The 22,929-nt window shown below is 35.0% G+C and overlaps 3 protein-coding genes across 5 annotated transcripts in view; all 3 read right to left on the bottom strand.

The window, feature by feature from the left end:
- rk (rickets) overlaps positions 1-22,929 on the bottom strand; it is a 76,743-nt gene that overhangs the window by 11,905 nt on the left and 41,909 nt on the right. For all 3 annotated transcript variants that reach the window (XM_015979325.2, XM_008194017.3, XM_008194018.3), the window contains exons 2-3: positions 8,529-8,600; positions 3,785-3,856 (exon numbers count right to left, since the gene is read on the bottom strand). In XM_015979325.2, coding sequence (XP_015834811.1) covers positions 3,785-3,856; positions 8,529-8,600 — 144 coding nt within the window. The remainder of the gene's footprint in view (positions 1-3,784; positions 3,857-8,528; positions 8,601-22,929) is intronic.
- Obp-c17 (odorant binding protein C17) lies at positions 19,296-19,715 on the bottom strand. Its single transcript, NM_001143902.1, has one exon. The coding sequence runs from the start codon at positions 19,683-19,685 to the stop codon at positions 19,296-19,298; it is 390 nt and encodes a 129-aa protein (NP_001137374.1). The 5' UTR covers positions 19,686-19,715.
- Positions 20,290-20,682, bottom strand: Obp-c16 (odorant binding protein C16). The gene has a single exon (NM_001143903.1). It carries the CDS (start codon positions 20,680-20,682, stop codon positions 20,290-20,292), a length of 393 nt encoding a protein of 130 aa, NP_001137375.1.

The following is a 22,929-nucleotide window of genomic DNA, read 5'->3' as shown; positions in this document are numbered from 1 at the left end:
AATACAAATTAACGTAATACTATATAATGTGTTAAACCAACTACAGTGAAACCTCCCTTAATGGACATCTCCGAATAACGGACAGCTCTTCACAACGGACATTTTGTAGGAACATAACAAAACCTGCATAAAATTTACACCTCCCATTAGTGGACATGGACAATAATAATAATAATAATCTAGACAAGAAAAAAGACGTTAACTTATATTTGTAGTAGTAGTAAATTATATCTCGCACTAAAACTTTTTTATGAGTAACATCTGTAATTCTAGTGGTAATATTAACAACCTTATTGTTACCTTTAACATGTGTAAGAGTTATTATAGCGTACTTTTTTAATGTAATAACAAACACATCATTTTTCTGAGTGTAGTTGTTGTTACCACTTTTTGTTGTTATTTGTTTTCCATTAGCATTTTCAATGGATGAGAAAAGAAAACCTCTCCTTGCAAATTTCATGTTCATTAGCTATTACAAAAACATTTTTTGTTATTTCACTCAGGGAAACTGGTCTCAACTGTTTTGTGGGGTCATTTTTGCCACTACAATGTGGCACGAATGGCTTTGGAGCATGACGAAGGAGTGCTCCAATACAATGTGCCACAATTATCAAACGAGTGTAATATAAATTTTTTTTATTTTTCTATTTTTGTAGTTTGTTCCTCATAATTTTGTTAATTATTCAAGCTTTATCAATAAACGATTTGACACTGTTGACAGATCACCACTAGATTACAGTGATGATTGATGACACCCAGTCCAGCACTGCCTAAAAATTTGTTGTAGAAAAGTTCTCTTTGCCAGTTTCACAATGAACATGAACAATTTGTGAAACCAAAGTAGAAAAAATAGTTTTTATAAAATCGTTTTATTACACCTACCAGCTGTTATTTTTACATTGTGTACTTAAAAGTAGTATATTTTACCACTACAGTTGTAATACAAATTAACGTAATACTATATAATGTGTTAAACCAACTACAGTGAAACCTCCCTTAATGCACATCTCCGAATAACGGACAGCTCTTGACAACGGACATTTTGTAGGAACATAACAAAACCTGCATAAAATTTACACCTCCCATTAGTGGACACCTCTCCACAACGGACAATTAAAAATTCACCATCCGTGTCCGGTGTTGAGAGGTTTTACTGTATTTTTTATATAGATATCACAGTGGTAGGGTCTGTTAGGGTCATTAGCAATTACTAGTAAATTTTGATAGGTATTATATTTTACACTTCGACGGGGTAGGTAATAATACTAGCAATAATAATAGCAATAATAATAATAATAATAATAATAATCTAGACAAGAAAAAAAACGTTAACTTATATTTGTAGTAGTAGTAAATTATAACTCGCACTAAAACTTTTTTATGAGTAACATCTGTAATTCTAGTGGTAATATTAACTACCTTATTGTTACCTTTAACATGTGTAAGAGCTATTATAGCGTACTTTTTTAATGTAATAACAAACACATCATTTTTCTGAGTGTAGTTGTTGTTACCACTTTCTGTTGATATTTGTTTTCCATTAGCATTTTCAATGGATGAGAAAAGAGCGCAAATTTGATGTTTATTAGGTATTATAAAAACATTTTAATAACGGTTTATCAAGTTGTATTGACGTTTGGTATTTTACCAATTTACCAATTGAAGTCATTTGTTTATTTAAAAAAAAGTGATTAAGGGAAAAACGTTTAATATGGTGGTTGTTACATAAAAGTAGATTCCGGAATTTGCAAATGAGGTTTTACAGAAGTTGGCAGAATGAAAAATGCATATTTTGTCGTTCCTTTTTCGGCATAATTCAGCTTTCCGATGCCATGTTGTTGAAAACAGGCGATATTTCCATCAGGTGGTGCATATGGAGCCTTGTGGCTACTTCTTGTCGCAAATAACAGTTCTAGGGAGATATTGCAAAGCAGCCAATCCGCCACTTCAGATTAATATTTATGAGAGTTTTGCAAGCTTTTTACTCTCCGGCACATCGGACATGATTTAGTGATATATCCCCGAGCGGTTTTATTGTCAACATATTACAGGAGGATGATATTTATTGGTAGCGCGTCCTCAACGTGTTCAACTTGTAATACATGTCGGGGAGAAGAGTGCACACAACGTGCATTGTCCTTGCACGACCTCCCTATGAATTTATGATTTTATCTCTTGCTGCTTTATTTACACTTTATTACGATTTCCGCGTTGTAAACGTGATCCACACCGTAATCAGGAATTATTGCGCCATCCAGACGACCGGAAGATCTTCGACTTTTGTACTTTTCGCGCCAGAATGTGTACACTGAAATAAGCACAATAACAAAGCTGTAACTCGGAATTTATGACGCGGTTGTGTCGTAGCGTTTATTTTGATTTCGCGGAATTAATACGTTTCTTAAGGCCGTGTTGTGGTGACAAGTTGCCGCTTTTACGCCCAAATTGCCATCATCATTTCAGATTTTTCCGGCGAGCTGTCACAAATTCGAATAACCAAATATTAGATTTTTCCGCAAGAGGAGACTCGTATTTATTTTCCATTAATTTCGTCTGGTGGCTATTACGAGTCGTATTTCCTTCTGATCACCAGAAAATAAACGCCCGTATAAATGGAAATAATCTCGGCGTAGTCAAAAGACTTGAACTTTTATTCTCATCGTAAAAAACTGAACAAATTTTTCTAAGTGGCTGTAAATAATATCGCTTCCTTCCCGAATACATCCCATTCTGTGTATTCTCGGCCTTTTCATTTGTTTGGCTGTAATAACAATAAAAGCGAATTTATGCTCGTTAGGTAAAAGCCTGATTTTTCATTGTAAGGGTGACAGCTTTTGGGTCCACTTTCCATTCATTATCAGGTCCTTTAATTGTATTCACTTGCAAATTAAACCGGACCCGGGATCAGGCGCTATGAAGACCGGCAATTAAATAAATCCACCAGAAAGATAAATCACGCGGTTCTAATCAGCGTTTTCCGAAAAATTATTCCCGAATAAAACAGATTTTTCACTCAATGAAGATTATCTGAATTTTGTTATTTCACCTGCCGAGAATAGGGAGAGAGAAGGTAGTAAAAATTTTGCCGGAATCAACAGGTGGGGCTGCAGGAATGATCAAACTACGAAATTATTACCTAAACACCCTGAAAGTAAATTCGTCGTTGTTTGGGCAAAAAAATGTGGTACGTCCACAATAAAATTCCCCATGCATATCGCGACTTTTATTTTTTCATCAAAACTGGGACGTACTTATTTTGCCGGAAATGCAGAACCGTGTCATGAAAATATTAACATTTCGTTTTACGATTGTTTGCAAAATTTTTATCTCTTCCGAATTGTGCAACTTTGGCAATAAAACAGTTAATGCAAAAACTTGCAGTTTATTATATTTTTTATTTTACGATTGAAATGATGGCAACCCCAGCTTTTGACTGGGGATGCTTTTGGGCAAAAAGCGCGCGTAATAACACGTGTCGTTTGCACATAAGAGCCGAGCTTTGAGCGCCCCGCCTACCGATTCCTGCGGACAAACAGCAGTCTGGTTCTTGTGCAGCTCGTGCATAAATCAAAGGTTCATACAGAAGCCACTTTGCGCGGCTTATCACAATAAATAAGGAGTCTATTGGATCATATAAACGAAATGGCTTCCAGCCAAGCGCATCTAGATGGCTCTGGCGCACGTTGAAGGGGTTAAAAACGGGGCCTTATCGTGTAGCGAACACGTAAATGGGACACAGGACGTCCCAGATTTACGTCGGATCTTTGCCCCTGTAAATACTTACAATCTCTTTAACTGGACGTTCTTTGCGAACGATTTCGGGTGGATGGACTCGAGTTTGTTCTCGGAGAGCGTCCTGAAACAGAGAAAAACTGTAGTGTTGCACCCTTTGAAAAATTAACGTTTTCATTGGAAAAGAAGTGTCGACGGTTTTATAAATGTGGCTAAATTTGAATTTGCCGAAATCTGTAGCGTGCTGAATGATAAATCGGCCCGATATCGCCCGGCCGATCAATTTCGGTTGGGAGAGCTCGTAAACATTTTATTTTTATTGACTATTTACTTATCATCCGATTAAGTCGTACTGACGGATACAAGTGCTTAGGGAAAAGGAAATTGCGTATTTACCCACGCGAAAAATAAACAACCGACGAATTTTCATATTTATGGTTTCATCATTCCCCGATTTTGCTATTAGCGAAGTTAATAAACTAGCGTCTTTTTCAAAATTAACTCAAGCTCGATTTATATCCAATCAAAACCTTGGAGATAGTTTTACAATTTCATGAATATGAATTATCGTTTTAAATTAAAAGATGATTTAGGATTTTGACCCTAAGACCTCAATTTGAACGGGTGTTCTAAATGTTTTGATAAATTCTAACAAAGCTATGTTTACTGAAAGTGCTTCTGCCAGCCTTGGCTAATCCTTCACAATTTATTAGATGTTGAAGAAGCTTTCAAGAATAACAATGTTTGAGATAAAACTTAATTCTAGACACATCATAAGTAACGATTTCATTTTAGTCCGCCATAAGAGATAAATTTCTTTAGTGTAAAATTTATTACTAACTAAGTTTAAAACAAATTCTAGTCCTCGGAATTGCTATTCATGATTAAATTTTTTGTTGATTTGCTTAACTCAAAAAATAAAACCCATAGAAAATTGAGTGTAGAAAAAAAATATTCTGTGATTGTGTAATAAATATAACTTTTTTGAATTTTTAGTTGTTCTTAGTTCTTAGTTACCTTAGTTATTTATTATTGCTTATTTTTTGTAATAAAATTTAACAGCTCCCCTAAAAGGTTTTAAATAAAAAGACAAGTTGCAACGTTTCGTTTATTGTGTAATAAACATTCTCAGACATTTACAGAAAGCGAAATTAAGATTTAATTCAAAATTAAACTAATTCGAATTAAGAGTTAAGATAAATGTCAAATTAATCGCGATTAAAATTTAATTGCAATTAAAATGTTCTGTTAAGATGAAATTAATCTGAATGCACTTTGAACTATTTTAAAAAATTAACAAAATTGGAAAGTTAAGTAGTGGTCCAAAATTTCTTCCCGAGAATTTCAACACCATCAAATATTTTGGAAAATTAATAAGTATCCACTTAATTTAGTCAACAAAATTTTATATAATAATAACAATGACTAGCCCAATTTGTTAAATAATAATAATTCTGATTCCACAACATCTTTAAATTCGAATTCACTCTCATTTGAAGGAACACATTACAAAGAAGAGTTACTTCCGAAAAAATTTATATCCAAAAAATTACAATATCGCTATAATTCCAAATCAGATACTGATAAACTTGGCAAAATTTACAAATACCTTATTATAAAAAAGTACTAACATTAGAAAATTATGGTCATCAAGTTTTTAACATGTTTTGTCTTCTTTTGTAAATAATATTGTAACTAGGATATTAATTATAACCTTCTTAACATTAATTAAATCTAATTGTGACGTCAGTGTTTTCGTTATTTAGTAATATTTGCAAGCAAAGTATCAATTTATCTTACTTTAGGCACTTATCCAGAAATTTATTGTTAAAAATGTGGTGTTTCAAATTCTTCGAATTTTATTTAAAAATAATTAAAGTAATAGTTTCAAAAATTAAGATTACTGTTTTTAATTTTTTCAATTGGTTGTATTGTTGTCATTCAGTTATTGTAAGTTCCAATTTTGTTAATCTTTTAAAGTAATTCAAATTTTTTCAAATTAATCTTTTAATGTTCACTTCCAAGAATTTTAACGAGTAAAAAGATTAGTAATTAATTGTGGTTAAATTGCATTTTTAATATGTATGTTTTTTAGCCTGATGATGTTTATTATTTAAACGAAACGTTGCAATTCGTCTTTTTATCTTAAGAAAGTTAGTCCAATCGTTAAATTTTATTACAATCAATCAGTCAAAGACGCCAAAAAGGTTTCTCTCTGGATTATTTTGTTAAAATCTAATAATAAATTATTATTTATTATTCCACACATGTCCAATGTCCAAATTAATCGACACATAAAACAATTTTGTGTAATGAAAAATTGACCGTACTTTTTCGTTGCTCACACAAAGCCGGCGTATTTTTTCCTGCCTAAAGCTTGTGAATTGTTAAACACAGCCGCTGACACCACAGAATCATTTGCGGTTTAGTTAAAAATGCAAAGAGTAAATTTAAATTCAAATTTTTAATCCTCCACTCTCCACAAAACGCAATGAAACTATAACAAAACCGAGACGAGAGCGCGCAAAACAGGGAAGCATAAATTTGGGATATAACAAATTGCGCCACGAATTAATTTAATGCAAATAGAAAAAGCAATTTAGAATGCATAGATGGGAGTAAAATGAAAATTACACACAATTGAAACATTTCTACGCAATGAACGCCATAAATTACAAATGAATTATTACCCGGGCGAATAATTTTTCCCTATGAGAACAGGTTCTCCCATCAAGCGAAAGTGTATGCGTGTTCCAGGCCTTTTAACTTAGGCCTTAACGATATCTTTATTTTAAGCCTGAAAGTGGCTCGTAAAGAGCGCAAATTTGCGATAATTTCCACAATAACGACATGGCATTCCTGCTTTATTAAATCTAGTGTAAATAATTCGCAACAATCGTGTCCCAGACATCTAAACACTGCTCAACCTGAATAGTTCCGGGAGTTAAAACAAGACGACATTAGAGCTGAAAATGACAGGAAGCGTCTTGGTAATCCTAGAGACGGCAAGGAAATTTGCCTCATATATCCCTCGAACGTTTAGATTCTTCGACTTGTTTAGTTACGATTTTATTGTCTTCTCAGATAAGAAATCGCCAAATGGCCCAAAATAACCCTCCTCAGGAACAAAACGACATAATCTCGCCAAGCGAAACGAAAAAGCGGCCGGACATCCCAGCTTTGTTTTTAATTAAAAGCGAGGGCGCTCGCTGAAATATTTCTAATTATTCGCCCGGATTTTTGTAATAATGCAAATCAGCCGATTTGTACAAGTTTTCTGCACTAAGCTCGATATTATGCAAAATTTACAAGCGCTCTAATCTCGGCGGAATTGCATCCACACCTCACATAACTTCATCTCCGAGAAAGCCCCATTTAATTAACTCGCTATATTCACCTTCGGATGCTTTATCTCTTCGGAATTTTCGCCACGATGCAAAAACGGAGCCTCCGTCTAGACCAATTCACTTATTGCAAAGATAAACACTTGGCGCTTTTTTCGACTAATGACCGCAATCAGTCCGATCCTGCCGGACATTTTCGACGCACGTTGCGATCATTTCTCACAAAGCAACATTAATTGGCACTCCTGCCTGAAGTAGGGTTGCAGCTTTTAATAATTCTGTTTTTCTAGCGTCTGAACAGATAATGGGGGTTACGCTTGTTTTAGGCGCAAGCAAACAGAAAACACTCAAACTTGATCGCTTCTATAAAACTTGATGTTTCTGCTAATTACCAATCAACAATTTCGCAGAGTTTGCGTTCATTTTCGATTAAAAACGTTCGCTTGTCGCAGACGCGTTAAATTTAACGACTCAAGGAGTCGGAAAAAACAAAATTTTTGTATCATTCACCAGACGGCTGTAAAATTAAGTGAGTAAATGCCGCTTCTTCCCGTCCGAACAATGGTCCTCCATCAATCATCTTTTTCGCTGAATTAGTAATTACTTAAAGTTGCGAAGACGGTCTAAAAATCGAAAAAACTGATGACTCACTAAACGAGCTTTGACTTTTTGCCGACGCGAGCTTTGGATCTTTTCATTAATTACGTAGAGAGCTCGTCACACCGGACTGTTATTACCGAATTGAGAAAGAAATAAATACACACTGATTTGACCCGGCGCCTCCACCAAAATTGCACAAACTACTCCCGAAAGAAAATTCGATCGGAAACGAACTAAACACATAAAACAAGTTTCGTTGGAACGTATTGACTCAGATTTAGGTAAAGTGGAGCGAAGTTAATAAGAAACGACCATTAAATCAATCCGAAAACATTTTTCGCCGTTCTTGTTTTAGGCCCGGAATATAAGATTTACAAAATAATAAACGTGGTGGAAATTAACACAGAAATACGAAAGGTTATGAAAATAACTGCGTTATTATTCTGGTAGGAAATTATCCTTTTCCCTGGAAGAAAACGCTATCCTCTTTTCAATCCAATTTTCTATTTAGTAAATTTAAAATTACGCCGTTGTTGGCAGCACCGTGTGCATACAAACCACTCAATTGAATAAACGTTACAGTATATTGCTAGACCTGTTATCGGAAAACCCTCACAAATAAAATTTGTTACGAGTGTTGTTGTAACACTTGAAAACAGAATTATCGAACGGGATTCAGTTATTGTGCAAATATTCAATGTGATGTACGGCTTTGTGACTTTGCCGAAATTCCACATTCAGATTTTATGTACGGAAAGTAATATCTCCATAACAATAGCAATTCCCGGGACAATTTTCAAGGCCAGGTCATAAAAATATTCGCGTCCGGAAACGAATTTAGGGATAACTTACAGTTCCTCCATGTGGGTGTAGTGGGACAGCGAGGTTTCGTTGAGGGCCGTGATGTTGTTGCTTGTCAGGTCTCTGAAACAAAAAGGCAGTCAGTGAATTAATTGGCTGTCTTAGATGGATTCAAGGGCCGGCGATCGCCATTCCAATCACGCTTTGCCGGTTAATAGTCCTATGAGGAATTCCGTGCGATAATACAGGGATTTATGGCCGTATTTACATAATAAATTGAGACGTTTACTCGGCCCACTTCTTGGAGTGTTACACAAAGTTTGCGAGTTAATCCGACAATTGGAATCCTTCAAATTATCGTCAATTACCGCCGCATAACTTTTCGAATTTTTCGCGCAAAATCACTCAATGTCCACACTTTCTCTTTCTCAAACAAAACTAATGGCCTAGTTGGGACTTAATCACATTATGCTCGTTCATTCATCGCGAGAAGATAAATCCTCGACGTTTGAATCAGGTTTTAGCGCAACCTGCAACAGCGATTTTATTTAGCGTTTAATTAAATTTCATTCGGGTTATTATAATTCAAGAATTGTCAGGAGATTTAATTAATTGGTGTATATTGAACGACTTTCTGATTACAGCGCGTTTCGCAGCTGCTTTTGTATTTTTTTAAGCGGGCAACCCTCCTTTTGGATTTATTTTATTGCGTTACTTCATTCTCACGTTTCATTTAATTCCATTCTTTTATTTTCCTTGCCGGGCTTTGTTCAGCGAAGCACAATTTGTTCAATTTTTAAAACACCCACACAAGCTGTAAATTATTTACAAAATCGATAAATTTTCTTGCGCTAGTTAAGTCATTGTTTTGCAATAGCTCCGAATATGCGGGTCTGCGCATAAATCTTGACGATTAGCTAATTTGGTTGTCCTCTGACTAATAAAAATTGCAAAACGCTCCCGTGGGTATTTCTGCACTGTAATCGATTTTAATAAAACGAGGCTTCGCGCTGGTAATACAATTAAACGTAAATTAAGCGAAAATAGCAACCTTGTGCCCGCTGATTGGATTACTAAGACCACCACCTTCGAGTATTATTGATGTGTCGTTATCCGAGTTGACGCGATTTCAATTTATTGGCTCGAGGGGGCCGTAATGATATGAAACAAATCATTTTGGGTGTTTCTAATGGCGTTATTATCTTTTTTCTGGTCGATTTGACAAACGACGCGATTTTCCTTCCAAGAACCAAAAACTGCGTATTTCTCTAACTGCGTATTTATTTGCAAATTTATTTACTGGTCTTAGCTGGGAATTTATGTATCAATAAAAGTCCATCAGCGTCCAGAGCTTATTGTAATAGACCTGAGCATGTGAGCAATGTTTACGTAGATGGTTCTCCGGCTCATTGTGGTGCGGATTTATAACCGCTTCAAGTCAACAATCTCCAAGTAAATAAACGTAAATCTCTGTCGATTGCTTCAAAGTTCGTGAAAATATTCCCAAGTGCAGAGTGTTTGGAGGTCGCCCTTGACCCGGTCAATTTGCGGCGTCCCGTGCATTAATAAGGCTATTAGGGGTGCAGATGGGCATAAGACGCCCCAGTTCGGGTGAACGAACTATCCGCTGTTTGCTTCCTTCCCGATTCGTCCTTGGCCAGGACACAAAGCGCTCCTGGACCCGAAAGGGATGATAAATGGCTCCCCGATAACCACCCCGCCCTTACAAACTAGCTGATGTGCTGATGCCGAGCTTGATATACACGGACGAGTGTCACCTGATCATCCCTGAATGGTTTAAACTGCGGTGATTGATTCGTTAACTGCCTCCAAGCGAGGATTAATTTTTTTGTCGAAGGGGATTTATGCAGAATTGAGAGAGAAAACGATTGATAAGACAGCGGCTTGATAACCCCCGGTATCAATCTCATTGAAGCTATTTGTCACCGGGCTATTCTGATACCCGGCTTGTAAAGGATTAGGGAGATTGCGAGTTCTTACCGCCGTGAATCTCCACGGTTTCAATTACTTTCACTCGATTCGTGATCTTCCATGAACTTACGAAATCAGGCGGATTTAAATAGTTTTAAACATTATAAGAGGGTTATTTATAACACCAAGGCGTGCGGCAGACTCGATCAAGCACATTATTACACCCCCACAAAAAATGCATTAAACAGGGATGAATTAGGTCTCGTGAACTCATATTGTACGCTAGTAATATACCTACGGATATAAAACGAAATGATAATCTGAGCTTTGTCCTAAGTCACAGGAACTGTATTATTTGGTGTTTTATAATTTTTTCGCCGTCTTAAACAATTCTAAGGCCGAAGAAAAGCTTGGTTTCTTGCTATATTATGTATTATTCTTTGAATTTGGTTACACTGACGGCGAGCAGATTATGTGCAATAACTTTAAAAAATATTTGAGTTTAGAACAATTTTCAAACTCTTATGCTCTTTCTATTGTGCTGAAAGCTGGAGAATCTACCATAGCAACTTTTTTCGTTCGTTTTCTTCTTGCGAATACAGTTATTGAACGGATCTGTCCACAAGACCAAGAAAATAGCATTGTTTTAGAAAATGAAGAAAGTCCAAAAATCATAGTACTTCAGAATGACAGAATAAAGATACTAACAATACAGAAACCAACAAAAATACCAAGAAAAATCTACTGAGCCAATACATAATTACTTTGCCTATCCAAGAACTTCTGGAAGAAAGCAAATAGTAAGGGAACCATTTACTGTCATCGAAAATATGTCGCATGATAATAGAAAAAGAGAAAGACTAACACAAGAAGACACGAATTGAAAAAAAAATGCCAGGAAAAAAAGAAAAAAGTTTTAATAACTAATTTATTAATTTTTTTAAGCAAAATTATCCAAGAATTTTAAATCCGACCTTGTTTCTTATCTACGGTCAGTAGTTTTTGAGATATCAAAGTCTAAGACTTTGGAAAATCTAGTCCGTGAAAATGCAAACTTTTTGTATTTTTTTTGTTTGAAGTAAAAGAAGTCTAAACAACTCAATTTTTAAATTTCTTACGAAAAATTAACCGAGAATTTTAAATCTGCCCTTGTTTCTTATCTACGGTCAGTAGTTTTTGAGATATCAAAGTCTAAGACATTGAAAAATCTAGTTCGTGAAAATGCAAACATTTTGTATTTTTTTTTTTTTTGAAGATAAAGAAGTCTAAACAACTCAATTTTTAACTTTTCATACTAAAAATTATCCGAGAATTTTAAATCTGTCCTTGTTTCTTATCTACGGTCAGTAGTTTTTGAGATATCAAAGTCTAAGCCATTGGAAAATCTAGTCCGTGAAAAAGCAAACATTTTGTTTTTTTTTTGTTTGAAGAAAAAGAAGTCTAAACAACTCAATTTTTAAATTTCTTACGAAAAATTATCCGAGAATTTTAAATCTGCTCTTGTCTCTTATCTACGGTCAGTAGTTTTTGAGATATCAAAATCTAACACATTGAAAAATCTAGTTCGTGAAAATGCAAACATTTTGTATTTTTTTTTTGAAAATAAAGAAGTCTAAACAACTCAATTTTTAACTTTTCTTACTAAAAATTATCCGAGAATTTTAAATCTGTCCTTGTTTCTTATCTACGGTCAGTAGTTTTTGAGATATTAAAGTCAAAGACGTTTAAAAAATCTAGTTCGTGAAAATGCAAACATTTTGTATTTTTTTTTTTAATAAAGAAGTCTAAACAACTCAATTTTTAAATTTCTTACGAAAAATTATCCGAGAATTTTAAATCTGCTCTTGTTTCTTATCTACGGTCAGTAGTTTTTGAGATATCAAAATCTAACACATTGAAAAATCTAGTTCGTGAAAATGCAAACATTTTGTATTTTTTTTTTTGAAAATAAAGAAGTCTAAACAACTCAATTTTTAACTTTTCTTTCTAAAAATTATCCGAGAATTTTAAATCTGTCCTTGTTTCTTATCTACGGTCAGTAGTTTATGAGATATTAAAGTCTAAGACGTTGGAAAATTTAGTTCTTCAAAAGCCAAACATTTTTTTAAGGGTAGAAGTTTTTTTTTCGAGGTGAGCTTTCTTCTTTGTGGGTTTATTTCTGTGTGTTTTTTGTGAGCTGTTTTCTTGTGCGCATTTTTCATCTACACTTATTTTATTGATTCAGTTAAGATATGCTCATGAGAAAGAAACAGAAGCAGAAGCAGAAAGTGACAAAACTAACGAAGAAAAATTAAAAAAGTGATAAAGAACTCGAACACAAAAAAGAAAAAATTGATGAAGAACAAATTAACAAGAGTGATCGTGATCGAGATGATTTATATGACGTGAATTATTAATTAATCATTAGATCAGATTTGAAATTTTGTTGAAAATTAAACAAGAAATAACTTTGATTCCTGTCCAATAATTGTTAAACTCGTCCAATAACTAAAATATTTACACTCAATAAAAAAAATACTGAGGATAAAAAATGCAGTTTCAATCTTTAGTTTGGAGTCACGCAATTACCTATATCTTTATTCTGAAAACGGTAATGATTGCACTTTGGCCTACAAATAAATGAAAGAATCTCAAGAAAAAACCGGGCGTTTATCACATCTCGATCCTGCGAGATTACATCTCGTTAACGTTATTTGCGTCCGCATTGCCCTGTTATTAACGACTGTTCCTCATTCATATGAAGATGTACATGATAAAAGGTCTCCAACAATATCCCCGCAAGATTTAGTGAGTGCAGTTACGGCCAAGCCCGGCCGTAAACTTTTTATCATGGTCTGGTTGGCGTTACCGCCGAAAAAATTTATTGACTAACCCATCATTGCAAAGTACGCCTCCCCTTTAAAGCAAATTATCGAGACTTTTACGAAAATGTAGGCGATATCGCTGCGACCATCTGTCGACGTTTTCCAAAAAAACTCGCGCTATAACTCGGCCGAATTTTTCCTTTAATTTCTAGTTTGCGTTACCCGGTGCTCACGAAAGCATGTTGCATAAAGAACATCACGGGAGATTCTTTGTTCGAGAATGAATGGCCGAAATGACCCAGATTGTAAGTAAAAAACTGACCAATTTCAAATGCAAAAGCGGGATTTATGCAATTTCCCACCCCAGCAAAGTGAGTAACGAAGTAAACTTCATAAACTGATTTAATTTGGCGATTTTTTGCCTACATGTGTACCAGATCTCGCTCTGAATTTTAATTGAGCGTGTGAAAATATTGAATCCTTCCATGCGGCCGCTCTGTGATCCGATCTGGCGTTTCACGCACAATTTAGCAGTAAATCACTTTTAACGTGTAGATTTCCTAATACGAATGCCTATCCGGCTCGCTTTATTGGAGTAAAATCCTTAGGACAACAGTAGAACGCATACTTCTCCGCCCTATAAATTCAACTAGGTACTGTTCCAACATATTTTTGCATTCGAGAGTGGAATTCGGAGAACTTGAGGATCACACAACAGTTCCGGTTGCAGTGGAGTTGGGGTGTAATAGAGAGTTTAATGTGTTTTTCGCAAGTGTACAAATTTATTTGATCCGGGAATAAAGGCCATTAGGGCAATCTCCGGGCGACCCCACAAATTTACTCAAGAGGTGGAATTTTTGAAGGAAGATCGATATTCATAAAAAACACTTTCGGCATGATCCAAACTATTGTTTTCCCGTTGAAAAACTGGCGCGTACTTAAGAAGATATATTGTTTTATCCGCCGATAAAAAAATTCCGAGCTCGATATAAGAAATAATCTCCTTCGGGAGTTCCTGCTTCAGCTGACAAGAATAGATTAACGGTTATAAAAGGGAATTATCGATGCCTACTGTGTCGTCCTCCGTGACAACACGGGAAGCGTGTTGACGGATGGGCGACACACCATTTTTTATAAACAAACCAAGCAACTTTCCTTCTTTCTATAAATTAGGGCGCTTCTCACTTTGTTTACATGTGTTTGGAGAGTCATTGTGTTATCAAACCGGAGAGAATCCCGGACACAACACGATAAACATTCCACTTTATCGGCGGCAGAAAGCTAAGAAAACTTCTGAACCTTTCACAATTAGTGTTAGGACAATCCTAGCGGAAACTTGGACATCCGACTCCTGTAAATTAGTTTTATGACAAAGCTTTTACTTTGCCGGATAACAGATAATCCGATGTGGCTTCTTGACTCGGGGGCGGTTTTATTAAGACGAAATCAAGATCAAACACAATGTTGAGAAAAACTGTTTGAACTTGGAAGCACACAAATGTAAACAAAATCTCTCCTTACTTTGGAAATATTCTACAAAAAAATTCATTAAGAAAATTACAGACCTGAACACAACGTCCATAAACAAATTAGTTAATACGATAACGCCTTTCAGGTGATTTATTTGTGCAGATAAGTGAAAAACGGGCTCCTCTCATGCTATCTTCCAGTTTTTCATCACTTCATTCATTTAATTATCGTTAGTGATAATCATGCAAAACTTGATCCGAAGGATCAAAAGCACCGGCGGTTTTGTGCCTCCAGAATCCTTAGAGATTATTATCGAAACAAAAAAGTGTAACAAATTCGGATTCCTCGGAACAATTTATACGAAAATCCCTTTTCTAAAAGAGCTAAAGTCCATCGGAAGAGTCATAAAAAATAGTTCCATGTCACCACCAAAAAAATAAAAAATAAGTGCCTAATTAAAAAAGCTGTAACCTGACTACGGATATCTAAAACTTAGGATACGAAACGACGTACAAATAAAACGTTCCCGACTTCGATAGTTCCACTAATATCGCCAGAGAGCGCAGTAGTTCCATTACCGTCTAAGTTTAAAAAAACGGTTGTATTCGAATAACGGTTAGTACAAGGCAAACAAAAAAATACAGACAGATAGAGCATTAAATTCGCAGTTGTAAGAGATAAACATAAAACAAAAATTTGATCGTAAACTATATTAAAAAAAAATAACTTTTACCAATTTGCCTCTGTCCAATAAATTTCAAAACCCTGCGAATACGGTTAGAGATACAAGAAAAATGTTAGGAAGAAAGTTGTAGAGAATTAAATTTCCTACAAAAAAGTCAGGCAGACCATATCCCTATCTTCAACCATTTAGGCCCCAAAAACGCTCAAGTGACAGAATTTTTTCATATTCCCGGTGGGCAAGTAACGGAAAAGTAATTTATAGCTAAACCGTTGAAGATAGAAATATGGTGTCGCGGACTTTATTGTAGAAAATTTATTTCTCTACAACATTTTTTCTTATACATTTTTTTATATTCCCAACCGTATTCACTGCAAACGCGAAAATATCAGGTGGAACGCAAATTGATAATTCTAGGCGATAATTTTTGCGCACCGTTGCATATTTATCAAAACGCTGCGAATAAGGTTAAAGTTACAAAAAAAGTGTAAGGAACAAAGTTGTAGAGAATTAAATTTTCTATAAAAAAGTTCGCGACACCACCTTTCTATAATCAATGGTTTAGGTATAAATTAAGTTTCAATTACTTGACAACCGGCAAAATGTAACGAATCCGTCGCTTGAGCGTCTTTCAGCGTCTTTGGGACCTCAACCGTTACAGTTAAAGATATGGTCTCGCAAACTTTTTTAAAGAAAATTTAATTCTCTACAACTTTCTTCATAACACTTTTCTTGTATCTTTAACCGTATTCGCGTAGTTTTGAAGAATACAGAACAAAGCGCAAATTATAAATTTTAAATAATTTTTTTCCCGTATTTCTCATGAAAATATTAGGCGACAGCTTTTCTCAGTCGCATTTTTTTCCAAGTACTGGTGAATTGGTTGAATTCGCACTATTTTGTGTTTCGTTCGTCTCCTAACTTAGTCCTCCGTAGACCTGACAAACGTGAAGGTATTTTAATAGCGTTTTCCTCGGGTTACAAAATTAAGTCGTTTGGCCTACTGCTAAAACTTCATCATCTCTGCAACCTTATCCCGGACTCCGTTCGGGACACGGCGGGACTTCAATTAAATCCAAACACCGTCTAATTAGAGAGCTAAGCGTATTTTTGGTAAACACCTGTCTTAATCCTGCCGCGTCTGAATTCTTTTAATTAAATCGTTTAGACGTGATAATTTTAATCAGGAAGCGAATTCATCAATCAGGATATTTACGAGTACAATAGCGTCACGGAAGCCTTTAATTTATTATTTTTATTATTTGGTTGGCGGCCTGTCCCAAACAGATGCACCCAACATTTTAAATGTTGTGACAGCTCAATTTATATCCGATTGTAAAATTAGCATATTTTGTAACTCCGACTAATGAAACCCGACAGGCTGTGGCATCGTTCGAACGAACACAAAACGCGAAAAACTCGAGACAATATTTGTACTTAGTAACGTGAAAATTATGCAATACGATGCAGTGAGATTTTATTCGTTGCAAGTTTAAAATTCGCCAAACTTTCCTTCAACTATTGACATAAACCTAAGTGAATTTTATAAGCCAAGAATCGTTAAATGTTGGCGTAATGTCAACCGTGGCGCCAACAATCTTAACGGCAAAATACTAAAACTGACGATGTGCCACACCACAAACTCCTCTTTTTGTTATCTATCATTGACATATTTCAGGATTTTTCGCTCCGGAGCGACTTTATCGCACATTAATTTAATATTGTGCAGAGTTTTAAAATTTTCAATCGGACCGAACCGTCCTTTATTTTGTTTTCAGCGATGAAACTGTAGTAAATGAGGAAACTCGCCTGAAAGTTGAGTCAAGCTCAGGAAGCATCGCACATTATTTTTCATGAAGCTTTCTGACCCAGAACCGTCGCTGAAATTTCACTCGTGATGCCCCTAATCACTCTAGTTTTTACAAATGTGTGGGCGTGCTTTAAACGCCGTAATTTACAAAGATCTCAACGTCTCATCTATTTAATATTTTAAAAGCGCTTAATCCGGTCACCCTTCCGCTCTACTAACTCCCAAATCCAAGATTTAGACGTCCTGGACACGTGTCAGGTGTCCCATCTCCCGAAAGACATCATCTGTGGACGCTCTTCGACCCACACACTTTTTTGTTTCGAATTTGTTTCGAGGAATGTGACAGCGATTTAATAAACGACATCTGGCGCACTACGTGAACATTCTCACCACTTTTTTTAAGCGAATCATATCGGATGAATGGCGGAATCATGCCAAATTGAGCCGTTTACTCGCTCAAGGAGCGCTAACACACCTTAAAATTTTAACAGGCTGCAAAAATTCGTCTCCGAAAAAATCACAAAGCACAAAAGTTTTACACGTAAATAATTTCTAGGTTTATGTCTCTGATCTAGTGATTTATTGGCGCAGGTCGATGGCGCCAATAAAGTTTCCTCCAAATGAGAAATACAAGACATAGTGATTCAATAAACAAATAAAAAAAAACAAAACGTTTTTTAGAAAAAAAGCTTTTATTTAAAAGATGCACCAACAATAAAAAAATTATGTTTTTGCTTATAAATTAAGATTTTAAAATTTATTAAAGCCCTGGGAACAGTGCTTACTTTAAGAAAGTAATTCTGTAATGCCGTATTAAAGCTTTTATGAATTTTAAAATCCTAATTTGTAAGCAAAAATATTCTCCTCTGATAAAAAACATTATTTTTTACTTTTTAGTGCATTTTTTAAATAAAAGCTGCATTGTCACGCAGATTACGTAAGTATGCAAAATTTCAATTCATTGGGACAACGGGAAGACTTTCAAATTTGGCTCAAAAAAATTGAAACAGACAGACAGACAACAAAGCAAGTTAAATAAAAGCTTTTAAAATGGTTAAAACTGTTAACTTAATTGTGCTGAAAGTCGGTTCAAAGTTCATTATTTTGCTGCAGCGCTGTCTTTTCGCGATCAAGAGCGAAATTATTATTGAAAAGAGTATTCTGTTATTCGGGACCGTTTCTTTCAAACTTGTAGACGTCAATAAAACGAGATTATCTTTCGAATACGAGAGGCATTGTCTGTTGAGCAAACATTACAAACATCTCGAGTTATTTGCTTCTTCCCGTTCCAACAAAGCAGTTTTGGGCGGGTGATCCATCATGTGTTTTAAATTTTAATTCGTTTTATCAAATTGTTGGCACGTTCGGGAAATTGGTCGATAAAGTCGAAGTGTTTGTTAAGTTTTTACCACCCTGTTTTACTGACCTGAAACTTTTATTACTTTTGTGCTTATTGCCTTCAATTTTCTTTCAACGCATTTATCGTCAATTCTTCTCGACTAACTTTGCACTTTGTACGAAATAATTTAATAAAAGTGGCCGGCGGTACAATTTCGCACGTCGCGCCCACATTTTCTTCAATTCATTTGCATTCTAACACAATGCATTACATCACAATGACAAGAGTGGAGTTTATTACAAAAGACCTAATCGCCACCCACCGATTGGCTCACTTGCACATGTGGCCAGAACTGTTCGTTAAATCAGCGGAGAGCTTAATTAATCTGGTTAAAGCATTGTGTGGTACCGTTGGAATTCCTGCGGTCGGATTTTCGGGTACCCGCGGGCTGATTCATGGTAAAATTGCGTAATTACAACCATACCAGTTCACTGGAAGTGACCAGCGAGTGATAAATTGCAGGACTCCTCATATTTGCATTTAAAATTAATGGAAGAAACCCATATAAAGATAATACAGATGTGTAATTTCACTCTCTTAATTATGGGACATTTGTTAAATCAGGCAATTATAGATAACTGGACAGATAATAGCCGAACTGTACTTCCATCATTTTAATCGAAAGAGTTGAAATTTTGACTCAAATTTTGGATATCTCACTAAAATAACGAAAACCACTAGATCAGGCCTCAAATTCTTTATTTTCCTGAAGTACGAGTAATTAAACTACATATTTCTGGACTGAAAGACAAAACAAGGTTGCATGTGCCAACAGCTGAGGCGTATCTTTCTCCAAGGTGCATTTTTCTATTAATTTTTCTGCCTTCTCTTTACCAAATTTGGGTTCAAGTACTTCCATTAGTTTGTCAGGGCAAATCTTTCCCTCTTCATCCATAACTTCGTAAGTTTTAAGAATACATAATGCGTTTTCTTGGAGCAGAAGATCGTCACAAACAGGTTCCAAATTGTTTACTTTGTTGATAGACTCGTCCGAAACGCCGGTTTTCTTTTGACAGTCCTTTTGCACTTTTTTGAAGTCGTCAAGACTGGGTGTTGCATTTATTTGGCCAGTGATCACAATGATCAACACGAAAATTACGAACGATTTCATTGCTAAAGGCTAAAGTTAGCTCAAATAACTAAATGATGGTGTTCTGTTGGGAGCTTTTATAGGCAAAATTGGTGATAAAGAAAGGCAAAAAATAAGCCCAACTATACTTTAATTGCTTATTAGGAAAAGTTTATAAACACCAACGTCAGTTTCTATCAGTTCTGGTTGATAAAAAGGCCGTTTAAGTATTAAAAATGCAAAACAATGTTATTTTTAAATGTAGTTTAATGGTTTATTCCAATTATAAAACCAAAAGCTATTGTCAGATAACGCAAATGACCATAACATGAAATGCAATTTTTGCGTTGCTGATTATTTTACTTCAGCCAAACAAACTTCGGACTTCCCACAATACAAGGTTTCATGAGCTCTTTTACGGGATAACTTGTCTATAGTCATTTTTATGCGTTTCCTTTGCTTCCAATTTCCATCGATTTCTTTCAAGTTTTCAGCAGAAAACTTTTTTGTATGAGTCAAAAATATTCACAAAACATTCAAGTCACTGTAGGTGTACTCGCAAATAAAAAATACTCAAAAATGAAACATGCTCTTTATTTGGGAACAAAATTACATTATAATTGCAGAAATACAAAGTGTTTATTTTCTACTTTTGTGATTTCTGTTGCATACACAACAGGGCTTCATGTGCTGTTTCTTCAGGTGAGTCCTTTTTAACAGCGCAACTTTTGGCTACCTTTTCTGCTTCTTCTTTGCCACGGTCAGGCTCTAACTTTTCTTCTAATTTATCTTCAGAAATTTCTCCCTGGTCATCAATAACTCCATAAGCTTTTAGTATGCAAAGTGCATTCTTTTTCACAAGGGGATCGTCAGAATCCCCCGTTTCGCTTAGTTCTTGAAGTGATTCATCAGAAACCCCTGTTTCTTTCTGACAATCCTCTTCTATACTCTGGACATTTTCGGTGTTCAAATTATCTTCGTCCGCACAAACCGCACTTCCAGCTAGCACAAGGATTGCGACTAAAGTGGAGATTTTCATCGTGTCTTTTAGGGTTTTTCAAAAGTTGTAAACAGAGTGTTCTGTTATCAACACAGGCACCTTTTATAGGCATAAGCATATGATAAAACATGTAAAAATATAATGATTATATATTTAACTGGCCTTAAGTTTAATGTTTGCAACAAAATGTAACAATGTTGGCTCATAAAATTATCGCATAAAGGTAAGAAAACTCCAGTAGGAGATTTTTGTTGATTTTGAATTTTATTCCGGCAATCGGAGATCATTTGCAAGTTTAGAACATTTCAGGCGGATACTTTTCCAAATGGCTATTTAAAATATGCCGTCGAAAGCGTTCGATACCAGCGTTAATCAAATTTTATTGGGCTGTAACGTGAACTGCCATTCCGAAGATATGATTATTGCCTGTCATCTCTTACTTTATTAGTTCATTTCAAGTTTTAGTTTGAGTATTATTGGCGAACTTTTTGAATCAAATTTACTTCGATAACTTTCCGAACAACACGAAATAAACGAAACAAAATTCACAAAACAATTAAAAAAAGTCCGCAGACCGGAGCTCATATTCTGAACTTTTGACTTGTGCGGAATTATTCATGTCCAACGTCAATATCGGCTCCTATCTCGATTCGTACAAGTTTTAAAGAAAGAGATGTGAATTAATTAGTTTCCCTAAATTTCGACATTTTTCGGGTTTTTATTTTTTCCTATAAAAAGTTACCAAGTTTGAATTAAAAGAATAAGTTTTTCATTATGTGAAAATTCTCATTACCTTTATCCCAAAGATAAGACTTACGTAAAGTTAAATATGGAGTAGTCCTTGCCTTTATTTATCAAATAATTAAAGCAAAAAAAGAAAAGTAAGTTGTTACACTTATTTGCGACTTGTAATTCGTGTCACAATGAACATTTTTATCTTCTTCACGCTTGTGTTACTTATAACTGTGAGTATAAACAAAATAATAGTCTTAAAATGATCGACTTAAAATAATCTTCTTTCAAAGAAAAATGCAGATAGTATGCAAATCTTTGTGGAGAGCCAGACAGGAGAGATTATTACTTTGCAAGTTCACCCAGCAGATACCATTGAAAGCGTAAAACAGCAGATTCAAAACGAGAAAGGTATTCCTGCAGACCAACAGAAAATGATACATCGTGGATATCCATTGGAAGATAGCCTCACACTTGTGGATTACAATATAAAAGAAGAATCAACCCTTTACTTGAAAAATTAGTTTTCCACCGATTCATTTAGTTTTACGTCTTCGTGGAGTAATTTTCTGATATGTCTAGATTTGAAAAATAAAATATTATCCGTTCACGATTGTTTTAAATTCTCAGCAGGCGTAGATATATTTTTGTTAGGTTGGCCTCAGGTCCTGTCAGGTACTGTCTTTATGACATTGTCTTGTCAAAAATTTGCTGTGTTGTCAGTTCTACTGCTTATTAATTTAAAATGCCGAAAGTAATTCCTGTTGTTAAAAAAGCGTGTATCAAATGATGCTTTAAAGAATGCAAGAAAGACAGACCAGACTTTTTTAACTAATGATAATGAGTAGAATAACAATAAAAACGTATTCAATTATTTATTTAAAAAACGAAGCAAACTGACAACAGTCCTTGGTTGTCATCAATTATACCCCAAAATAAATTTCTTATGACAACTCACAGTACTGCCAAATAAAATGTCAGATTTTCATAGATAGTCCGAATTTAAAACAATCGTGAACGGTGTATAATTCAACTTTTTGTCCTTCAGTAGATACTGTAAAAGCTTCTATTTACTAATGGGAGTGTTTATCAATGATAATACTTGCGCAGTTAGTGGTTACTTGTATTTGCATATAAAAATAAGTTATTACTACATCACAGTTGGAGTTAAGAATTGTCTGTCACAATGAAAACTTGTATTCTTTTCACAGTTATTTTCCTTATAATAGTAAGCATAAATGCTGAGGAGAATAAAAAGAATGAAGGTACGTATAAAGATAAAAAAATTGTACTGACGACGATAAAAATGAATCAGAAAGTATACAAATCTTCGTGAAAACCTTGAACGGAGAGACTATTACATTGGAAGTCGACCCATCTGAAACCATTGAAAACCTGAAAGCCAAAATCCAAGACCAGCAAGGGGTTCCTCCAAACCTGCAGAGATTAATTTTTGCAGGACAACAGTTGGAAGACGGCTTCACCCTTTCAGATTACAACATACAAGATGAATCAATTGTTCGTTTTGTTTTAAAGCTCTTCAATGGAAAATAA

Source organism: Tribolium castaneum, chromosome 9 (assembly GCF_031307605.1).
Source record: "Tribolium castaneum strain GA2 chromosome 9, icTriCast1.1, whole genome shotgun sequence".
NCBI classification, from domain to species: Eukaryota; Metazoa; Arthropoda; class Insecta; order Coleoptera; family Tenebrionidae; genus Tribolium; species Tribolium castaneum.
Note: the sequence above shows the minus strand (reverse complement) of the source record. Positions and strands in the feature narration are given on the sequence as shown.

Excerpts from the sequence above, each read along its gene's own strand:
- Obp-c17 (NM_001143902.1), bottom strand. The coding sequence starts at position 19,685 with ATGAAATCGTTCGTAATTTTCGTGTTGATCATTGTGATCACTGGCCAA.
- Obp-c16 (NM_001143903.1), bottom strand. The coding sequence starts at position 20,682 with ATGAAAATCTCCACTTTAGTCGCAATCCTTGTGCTAGCTGGAAGTGCG.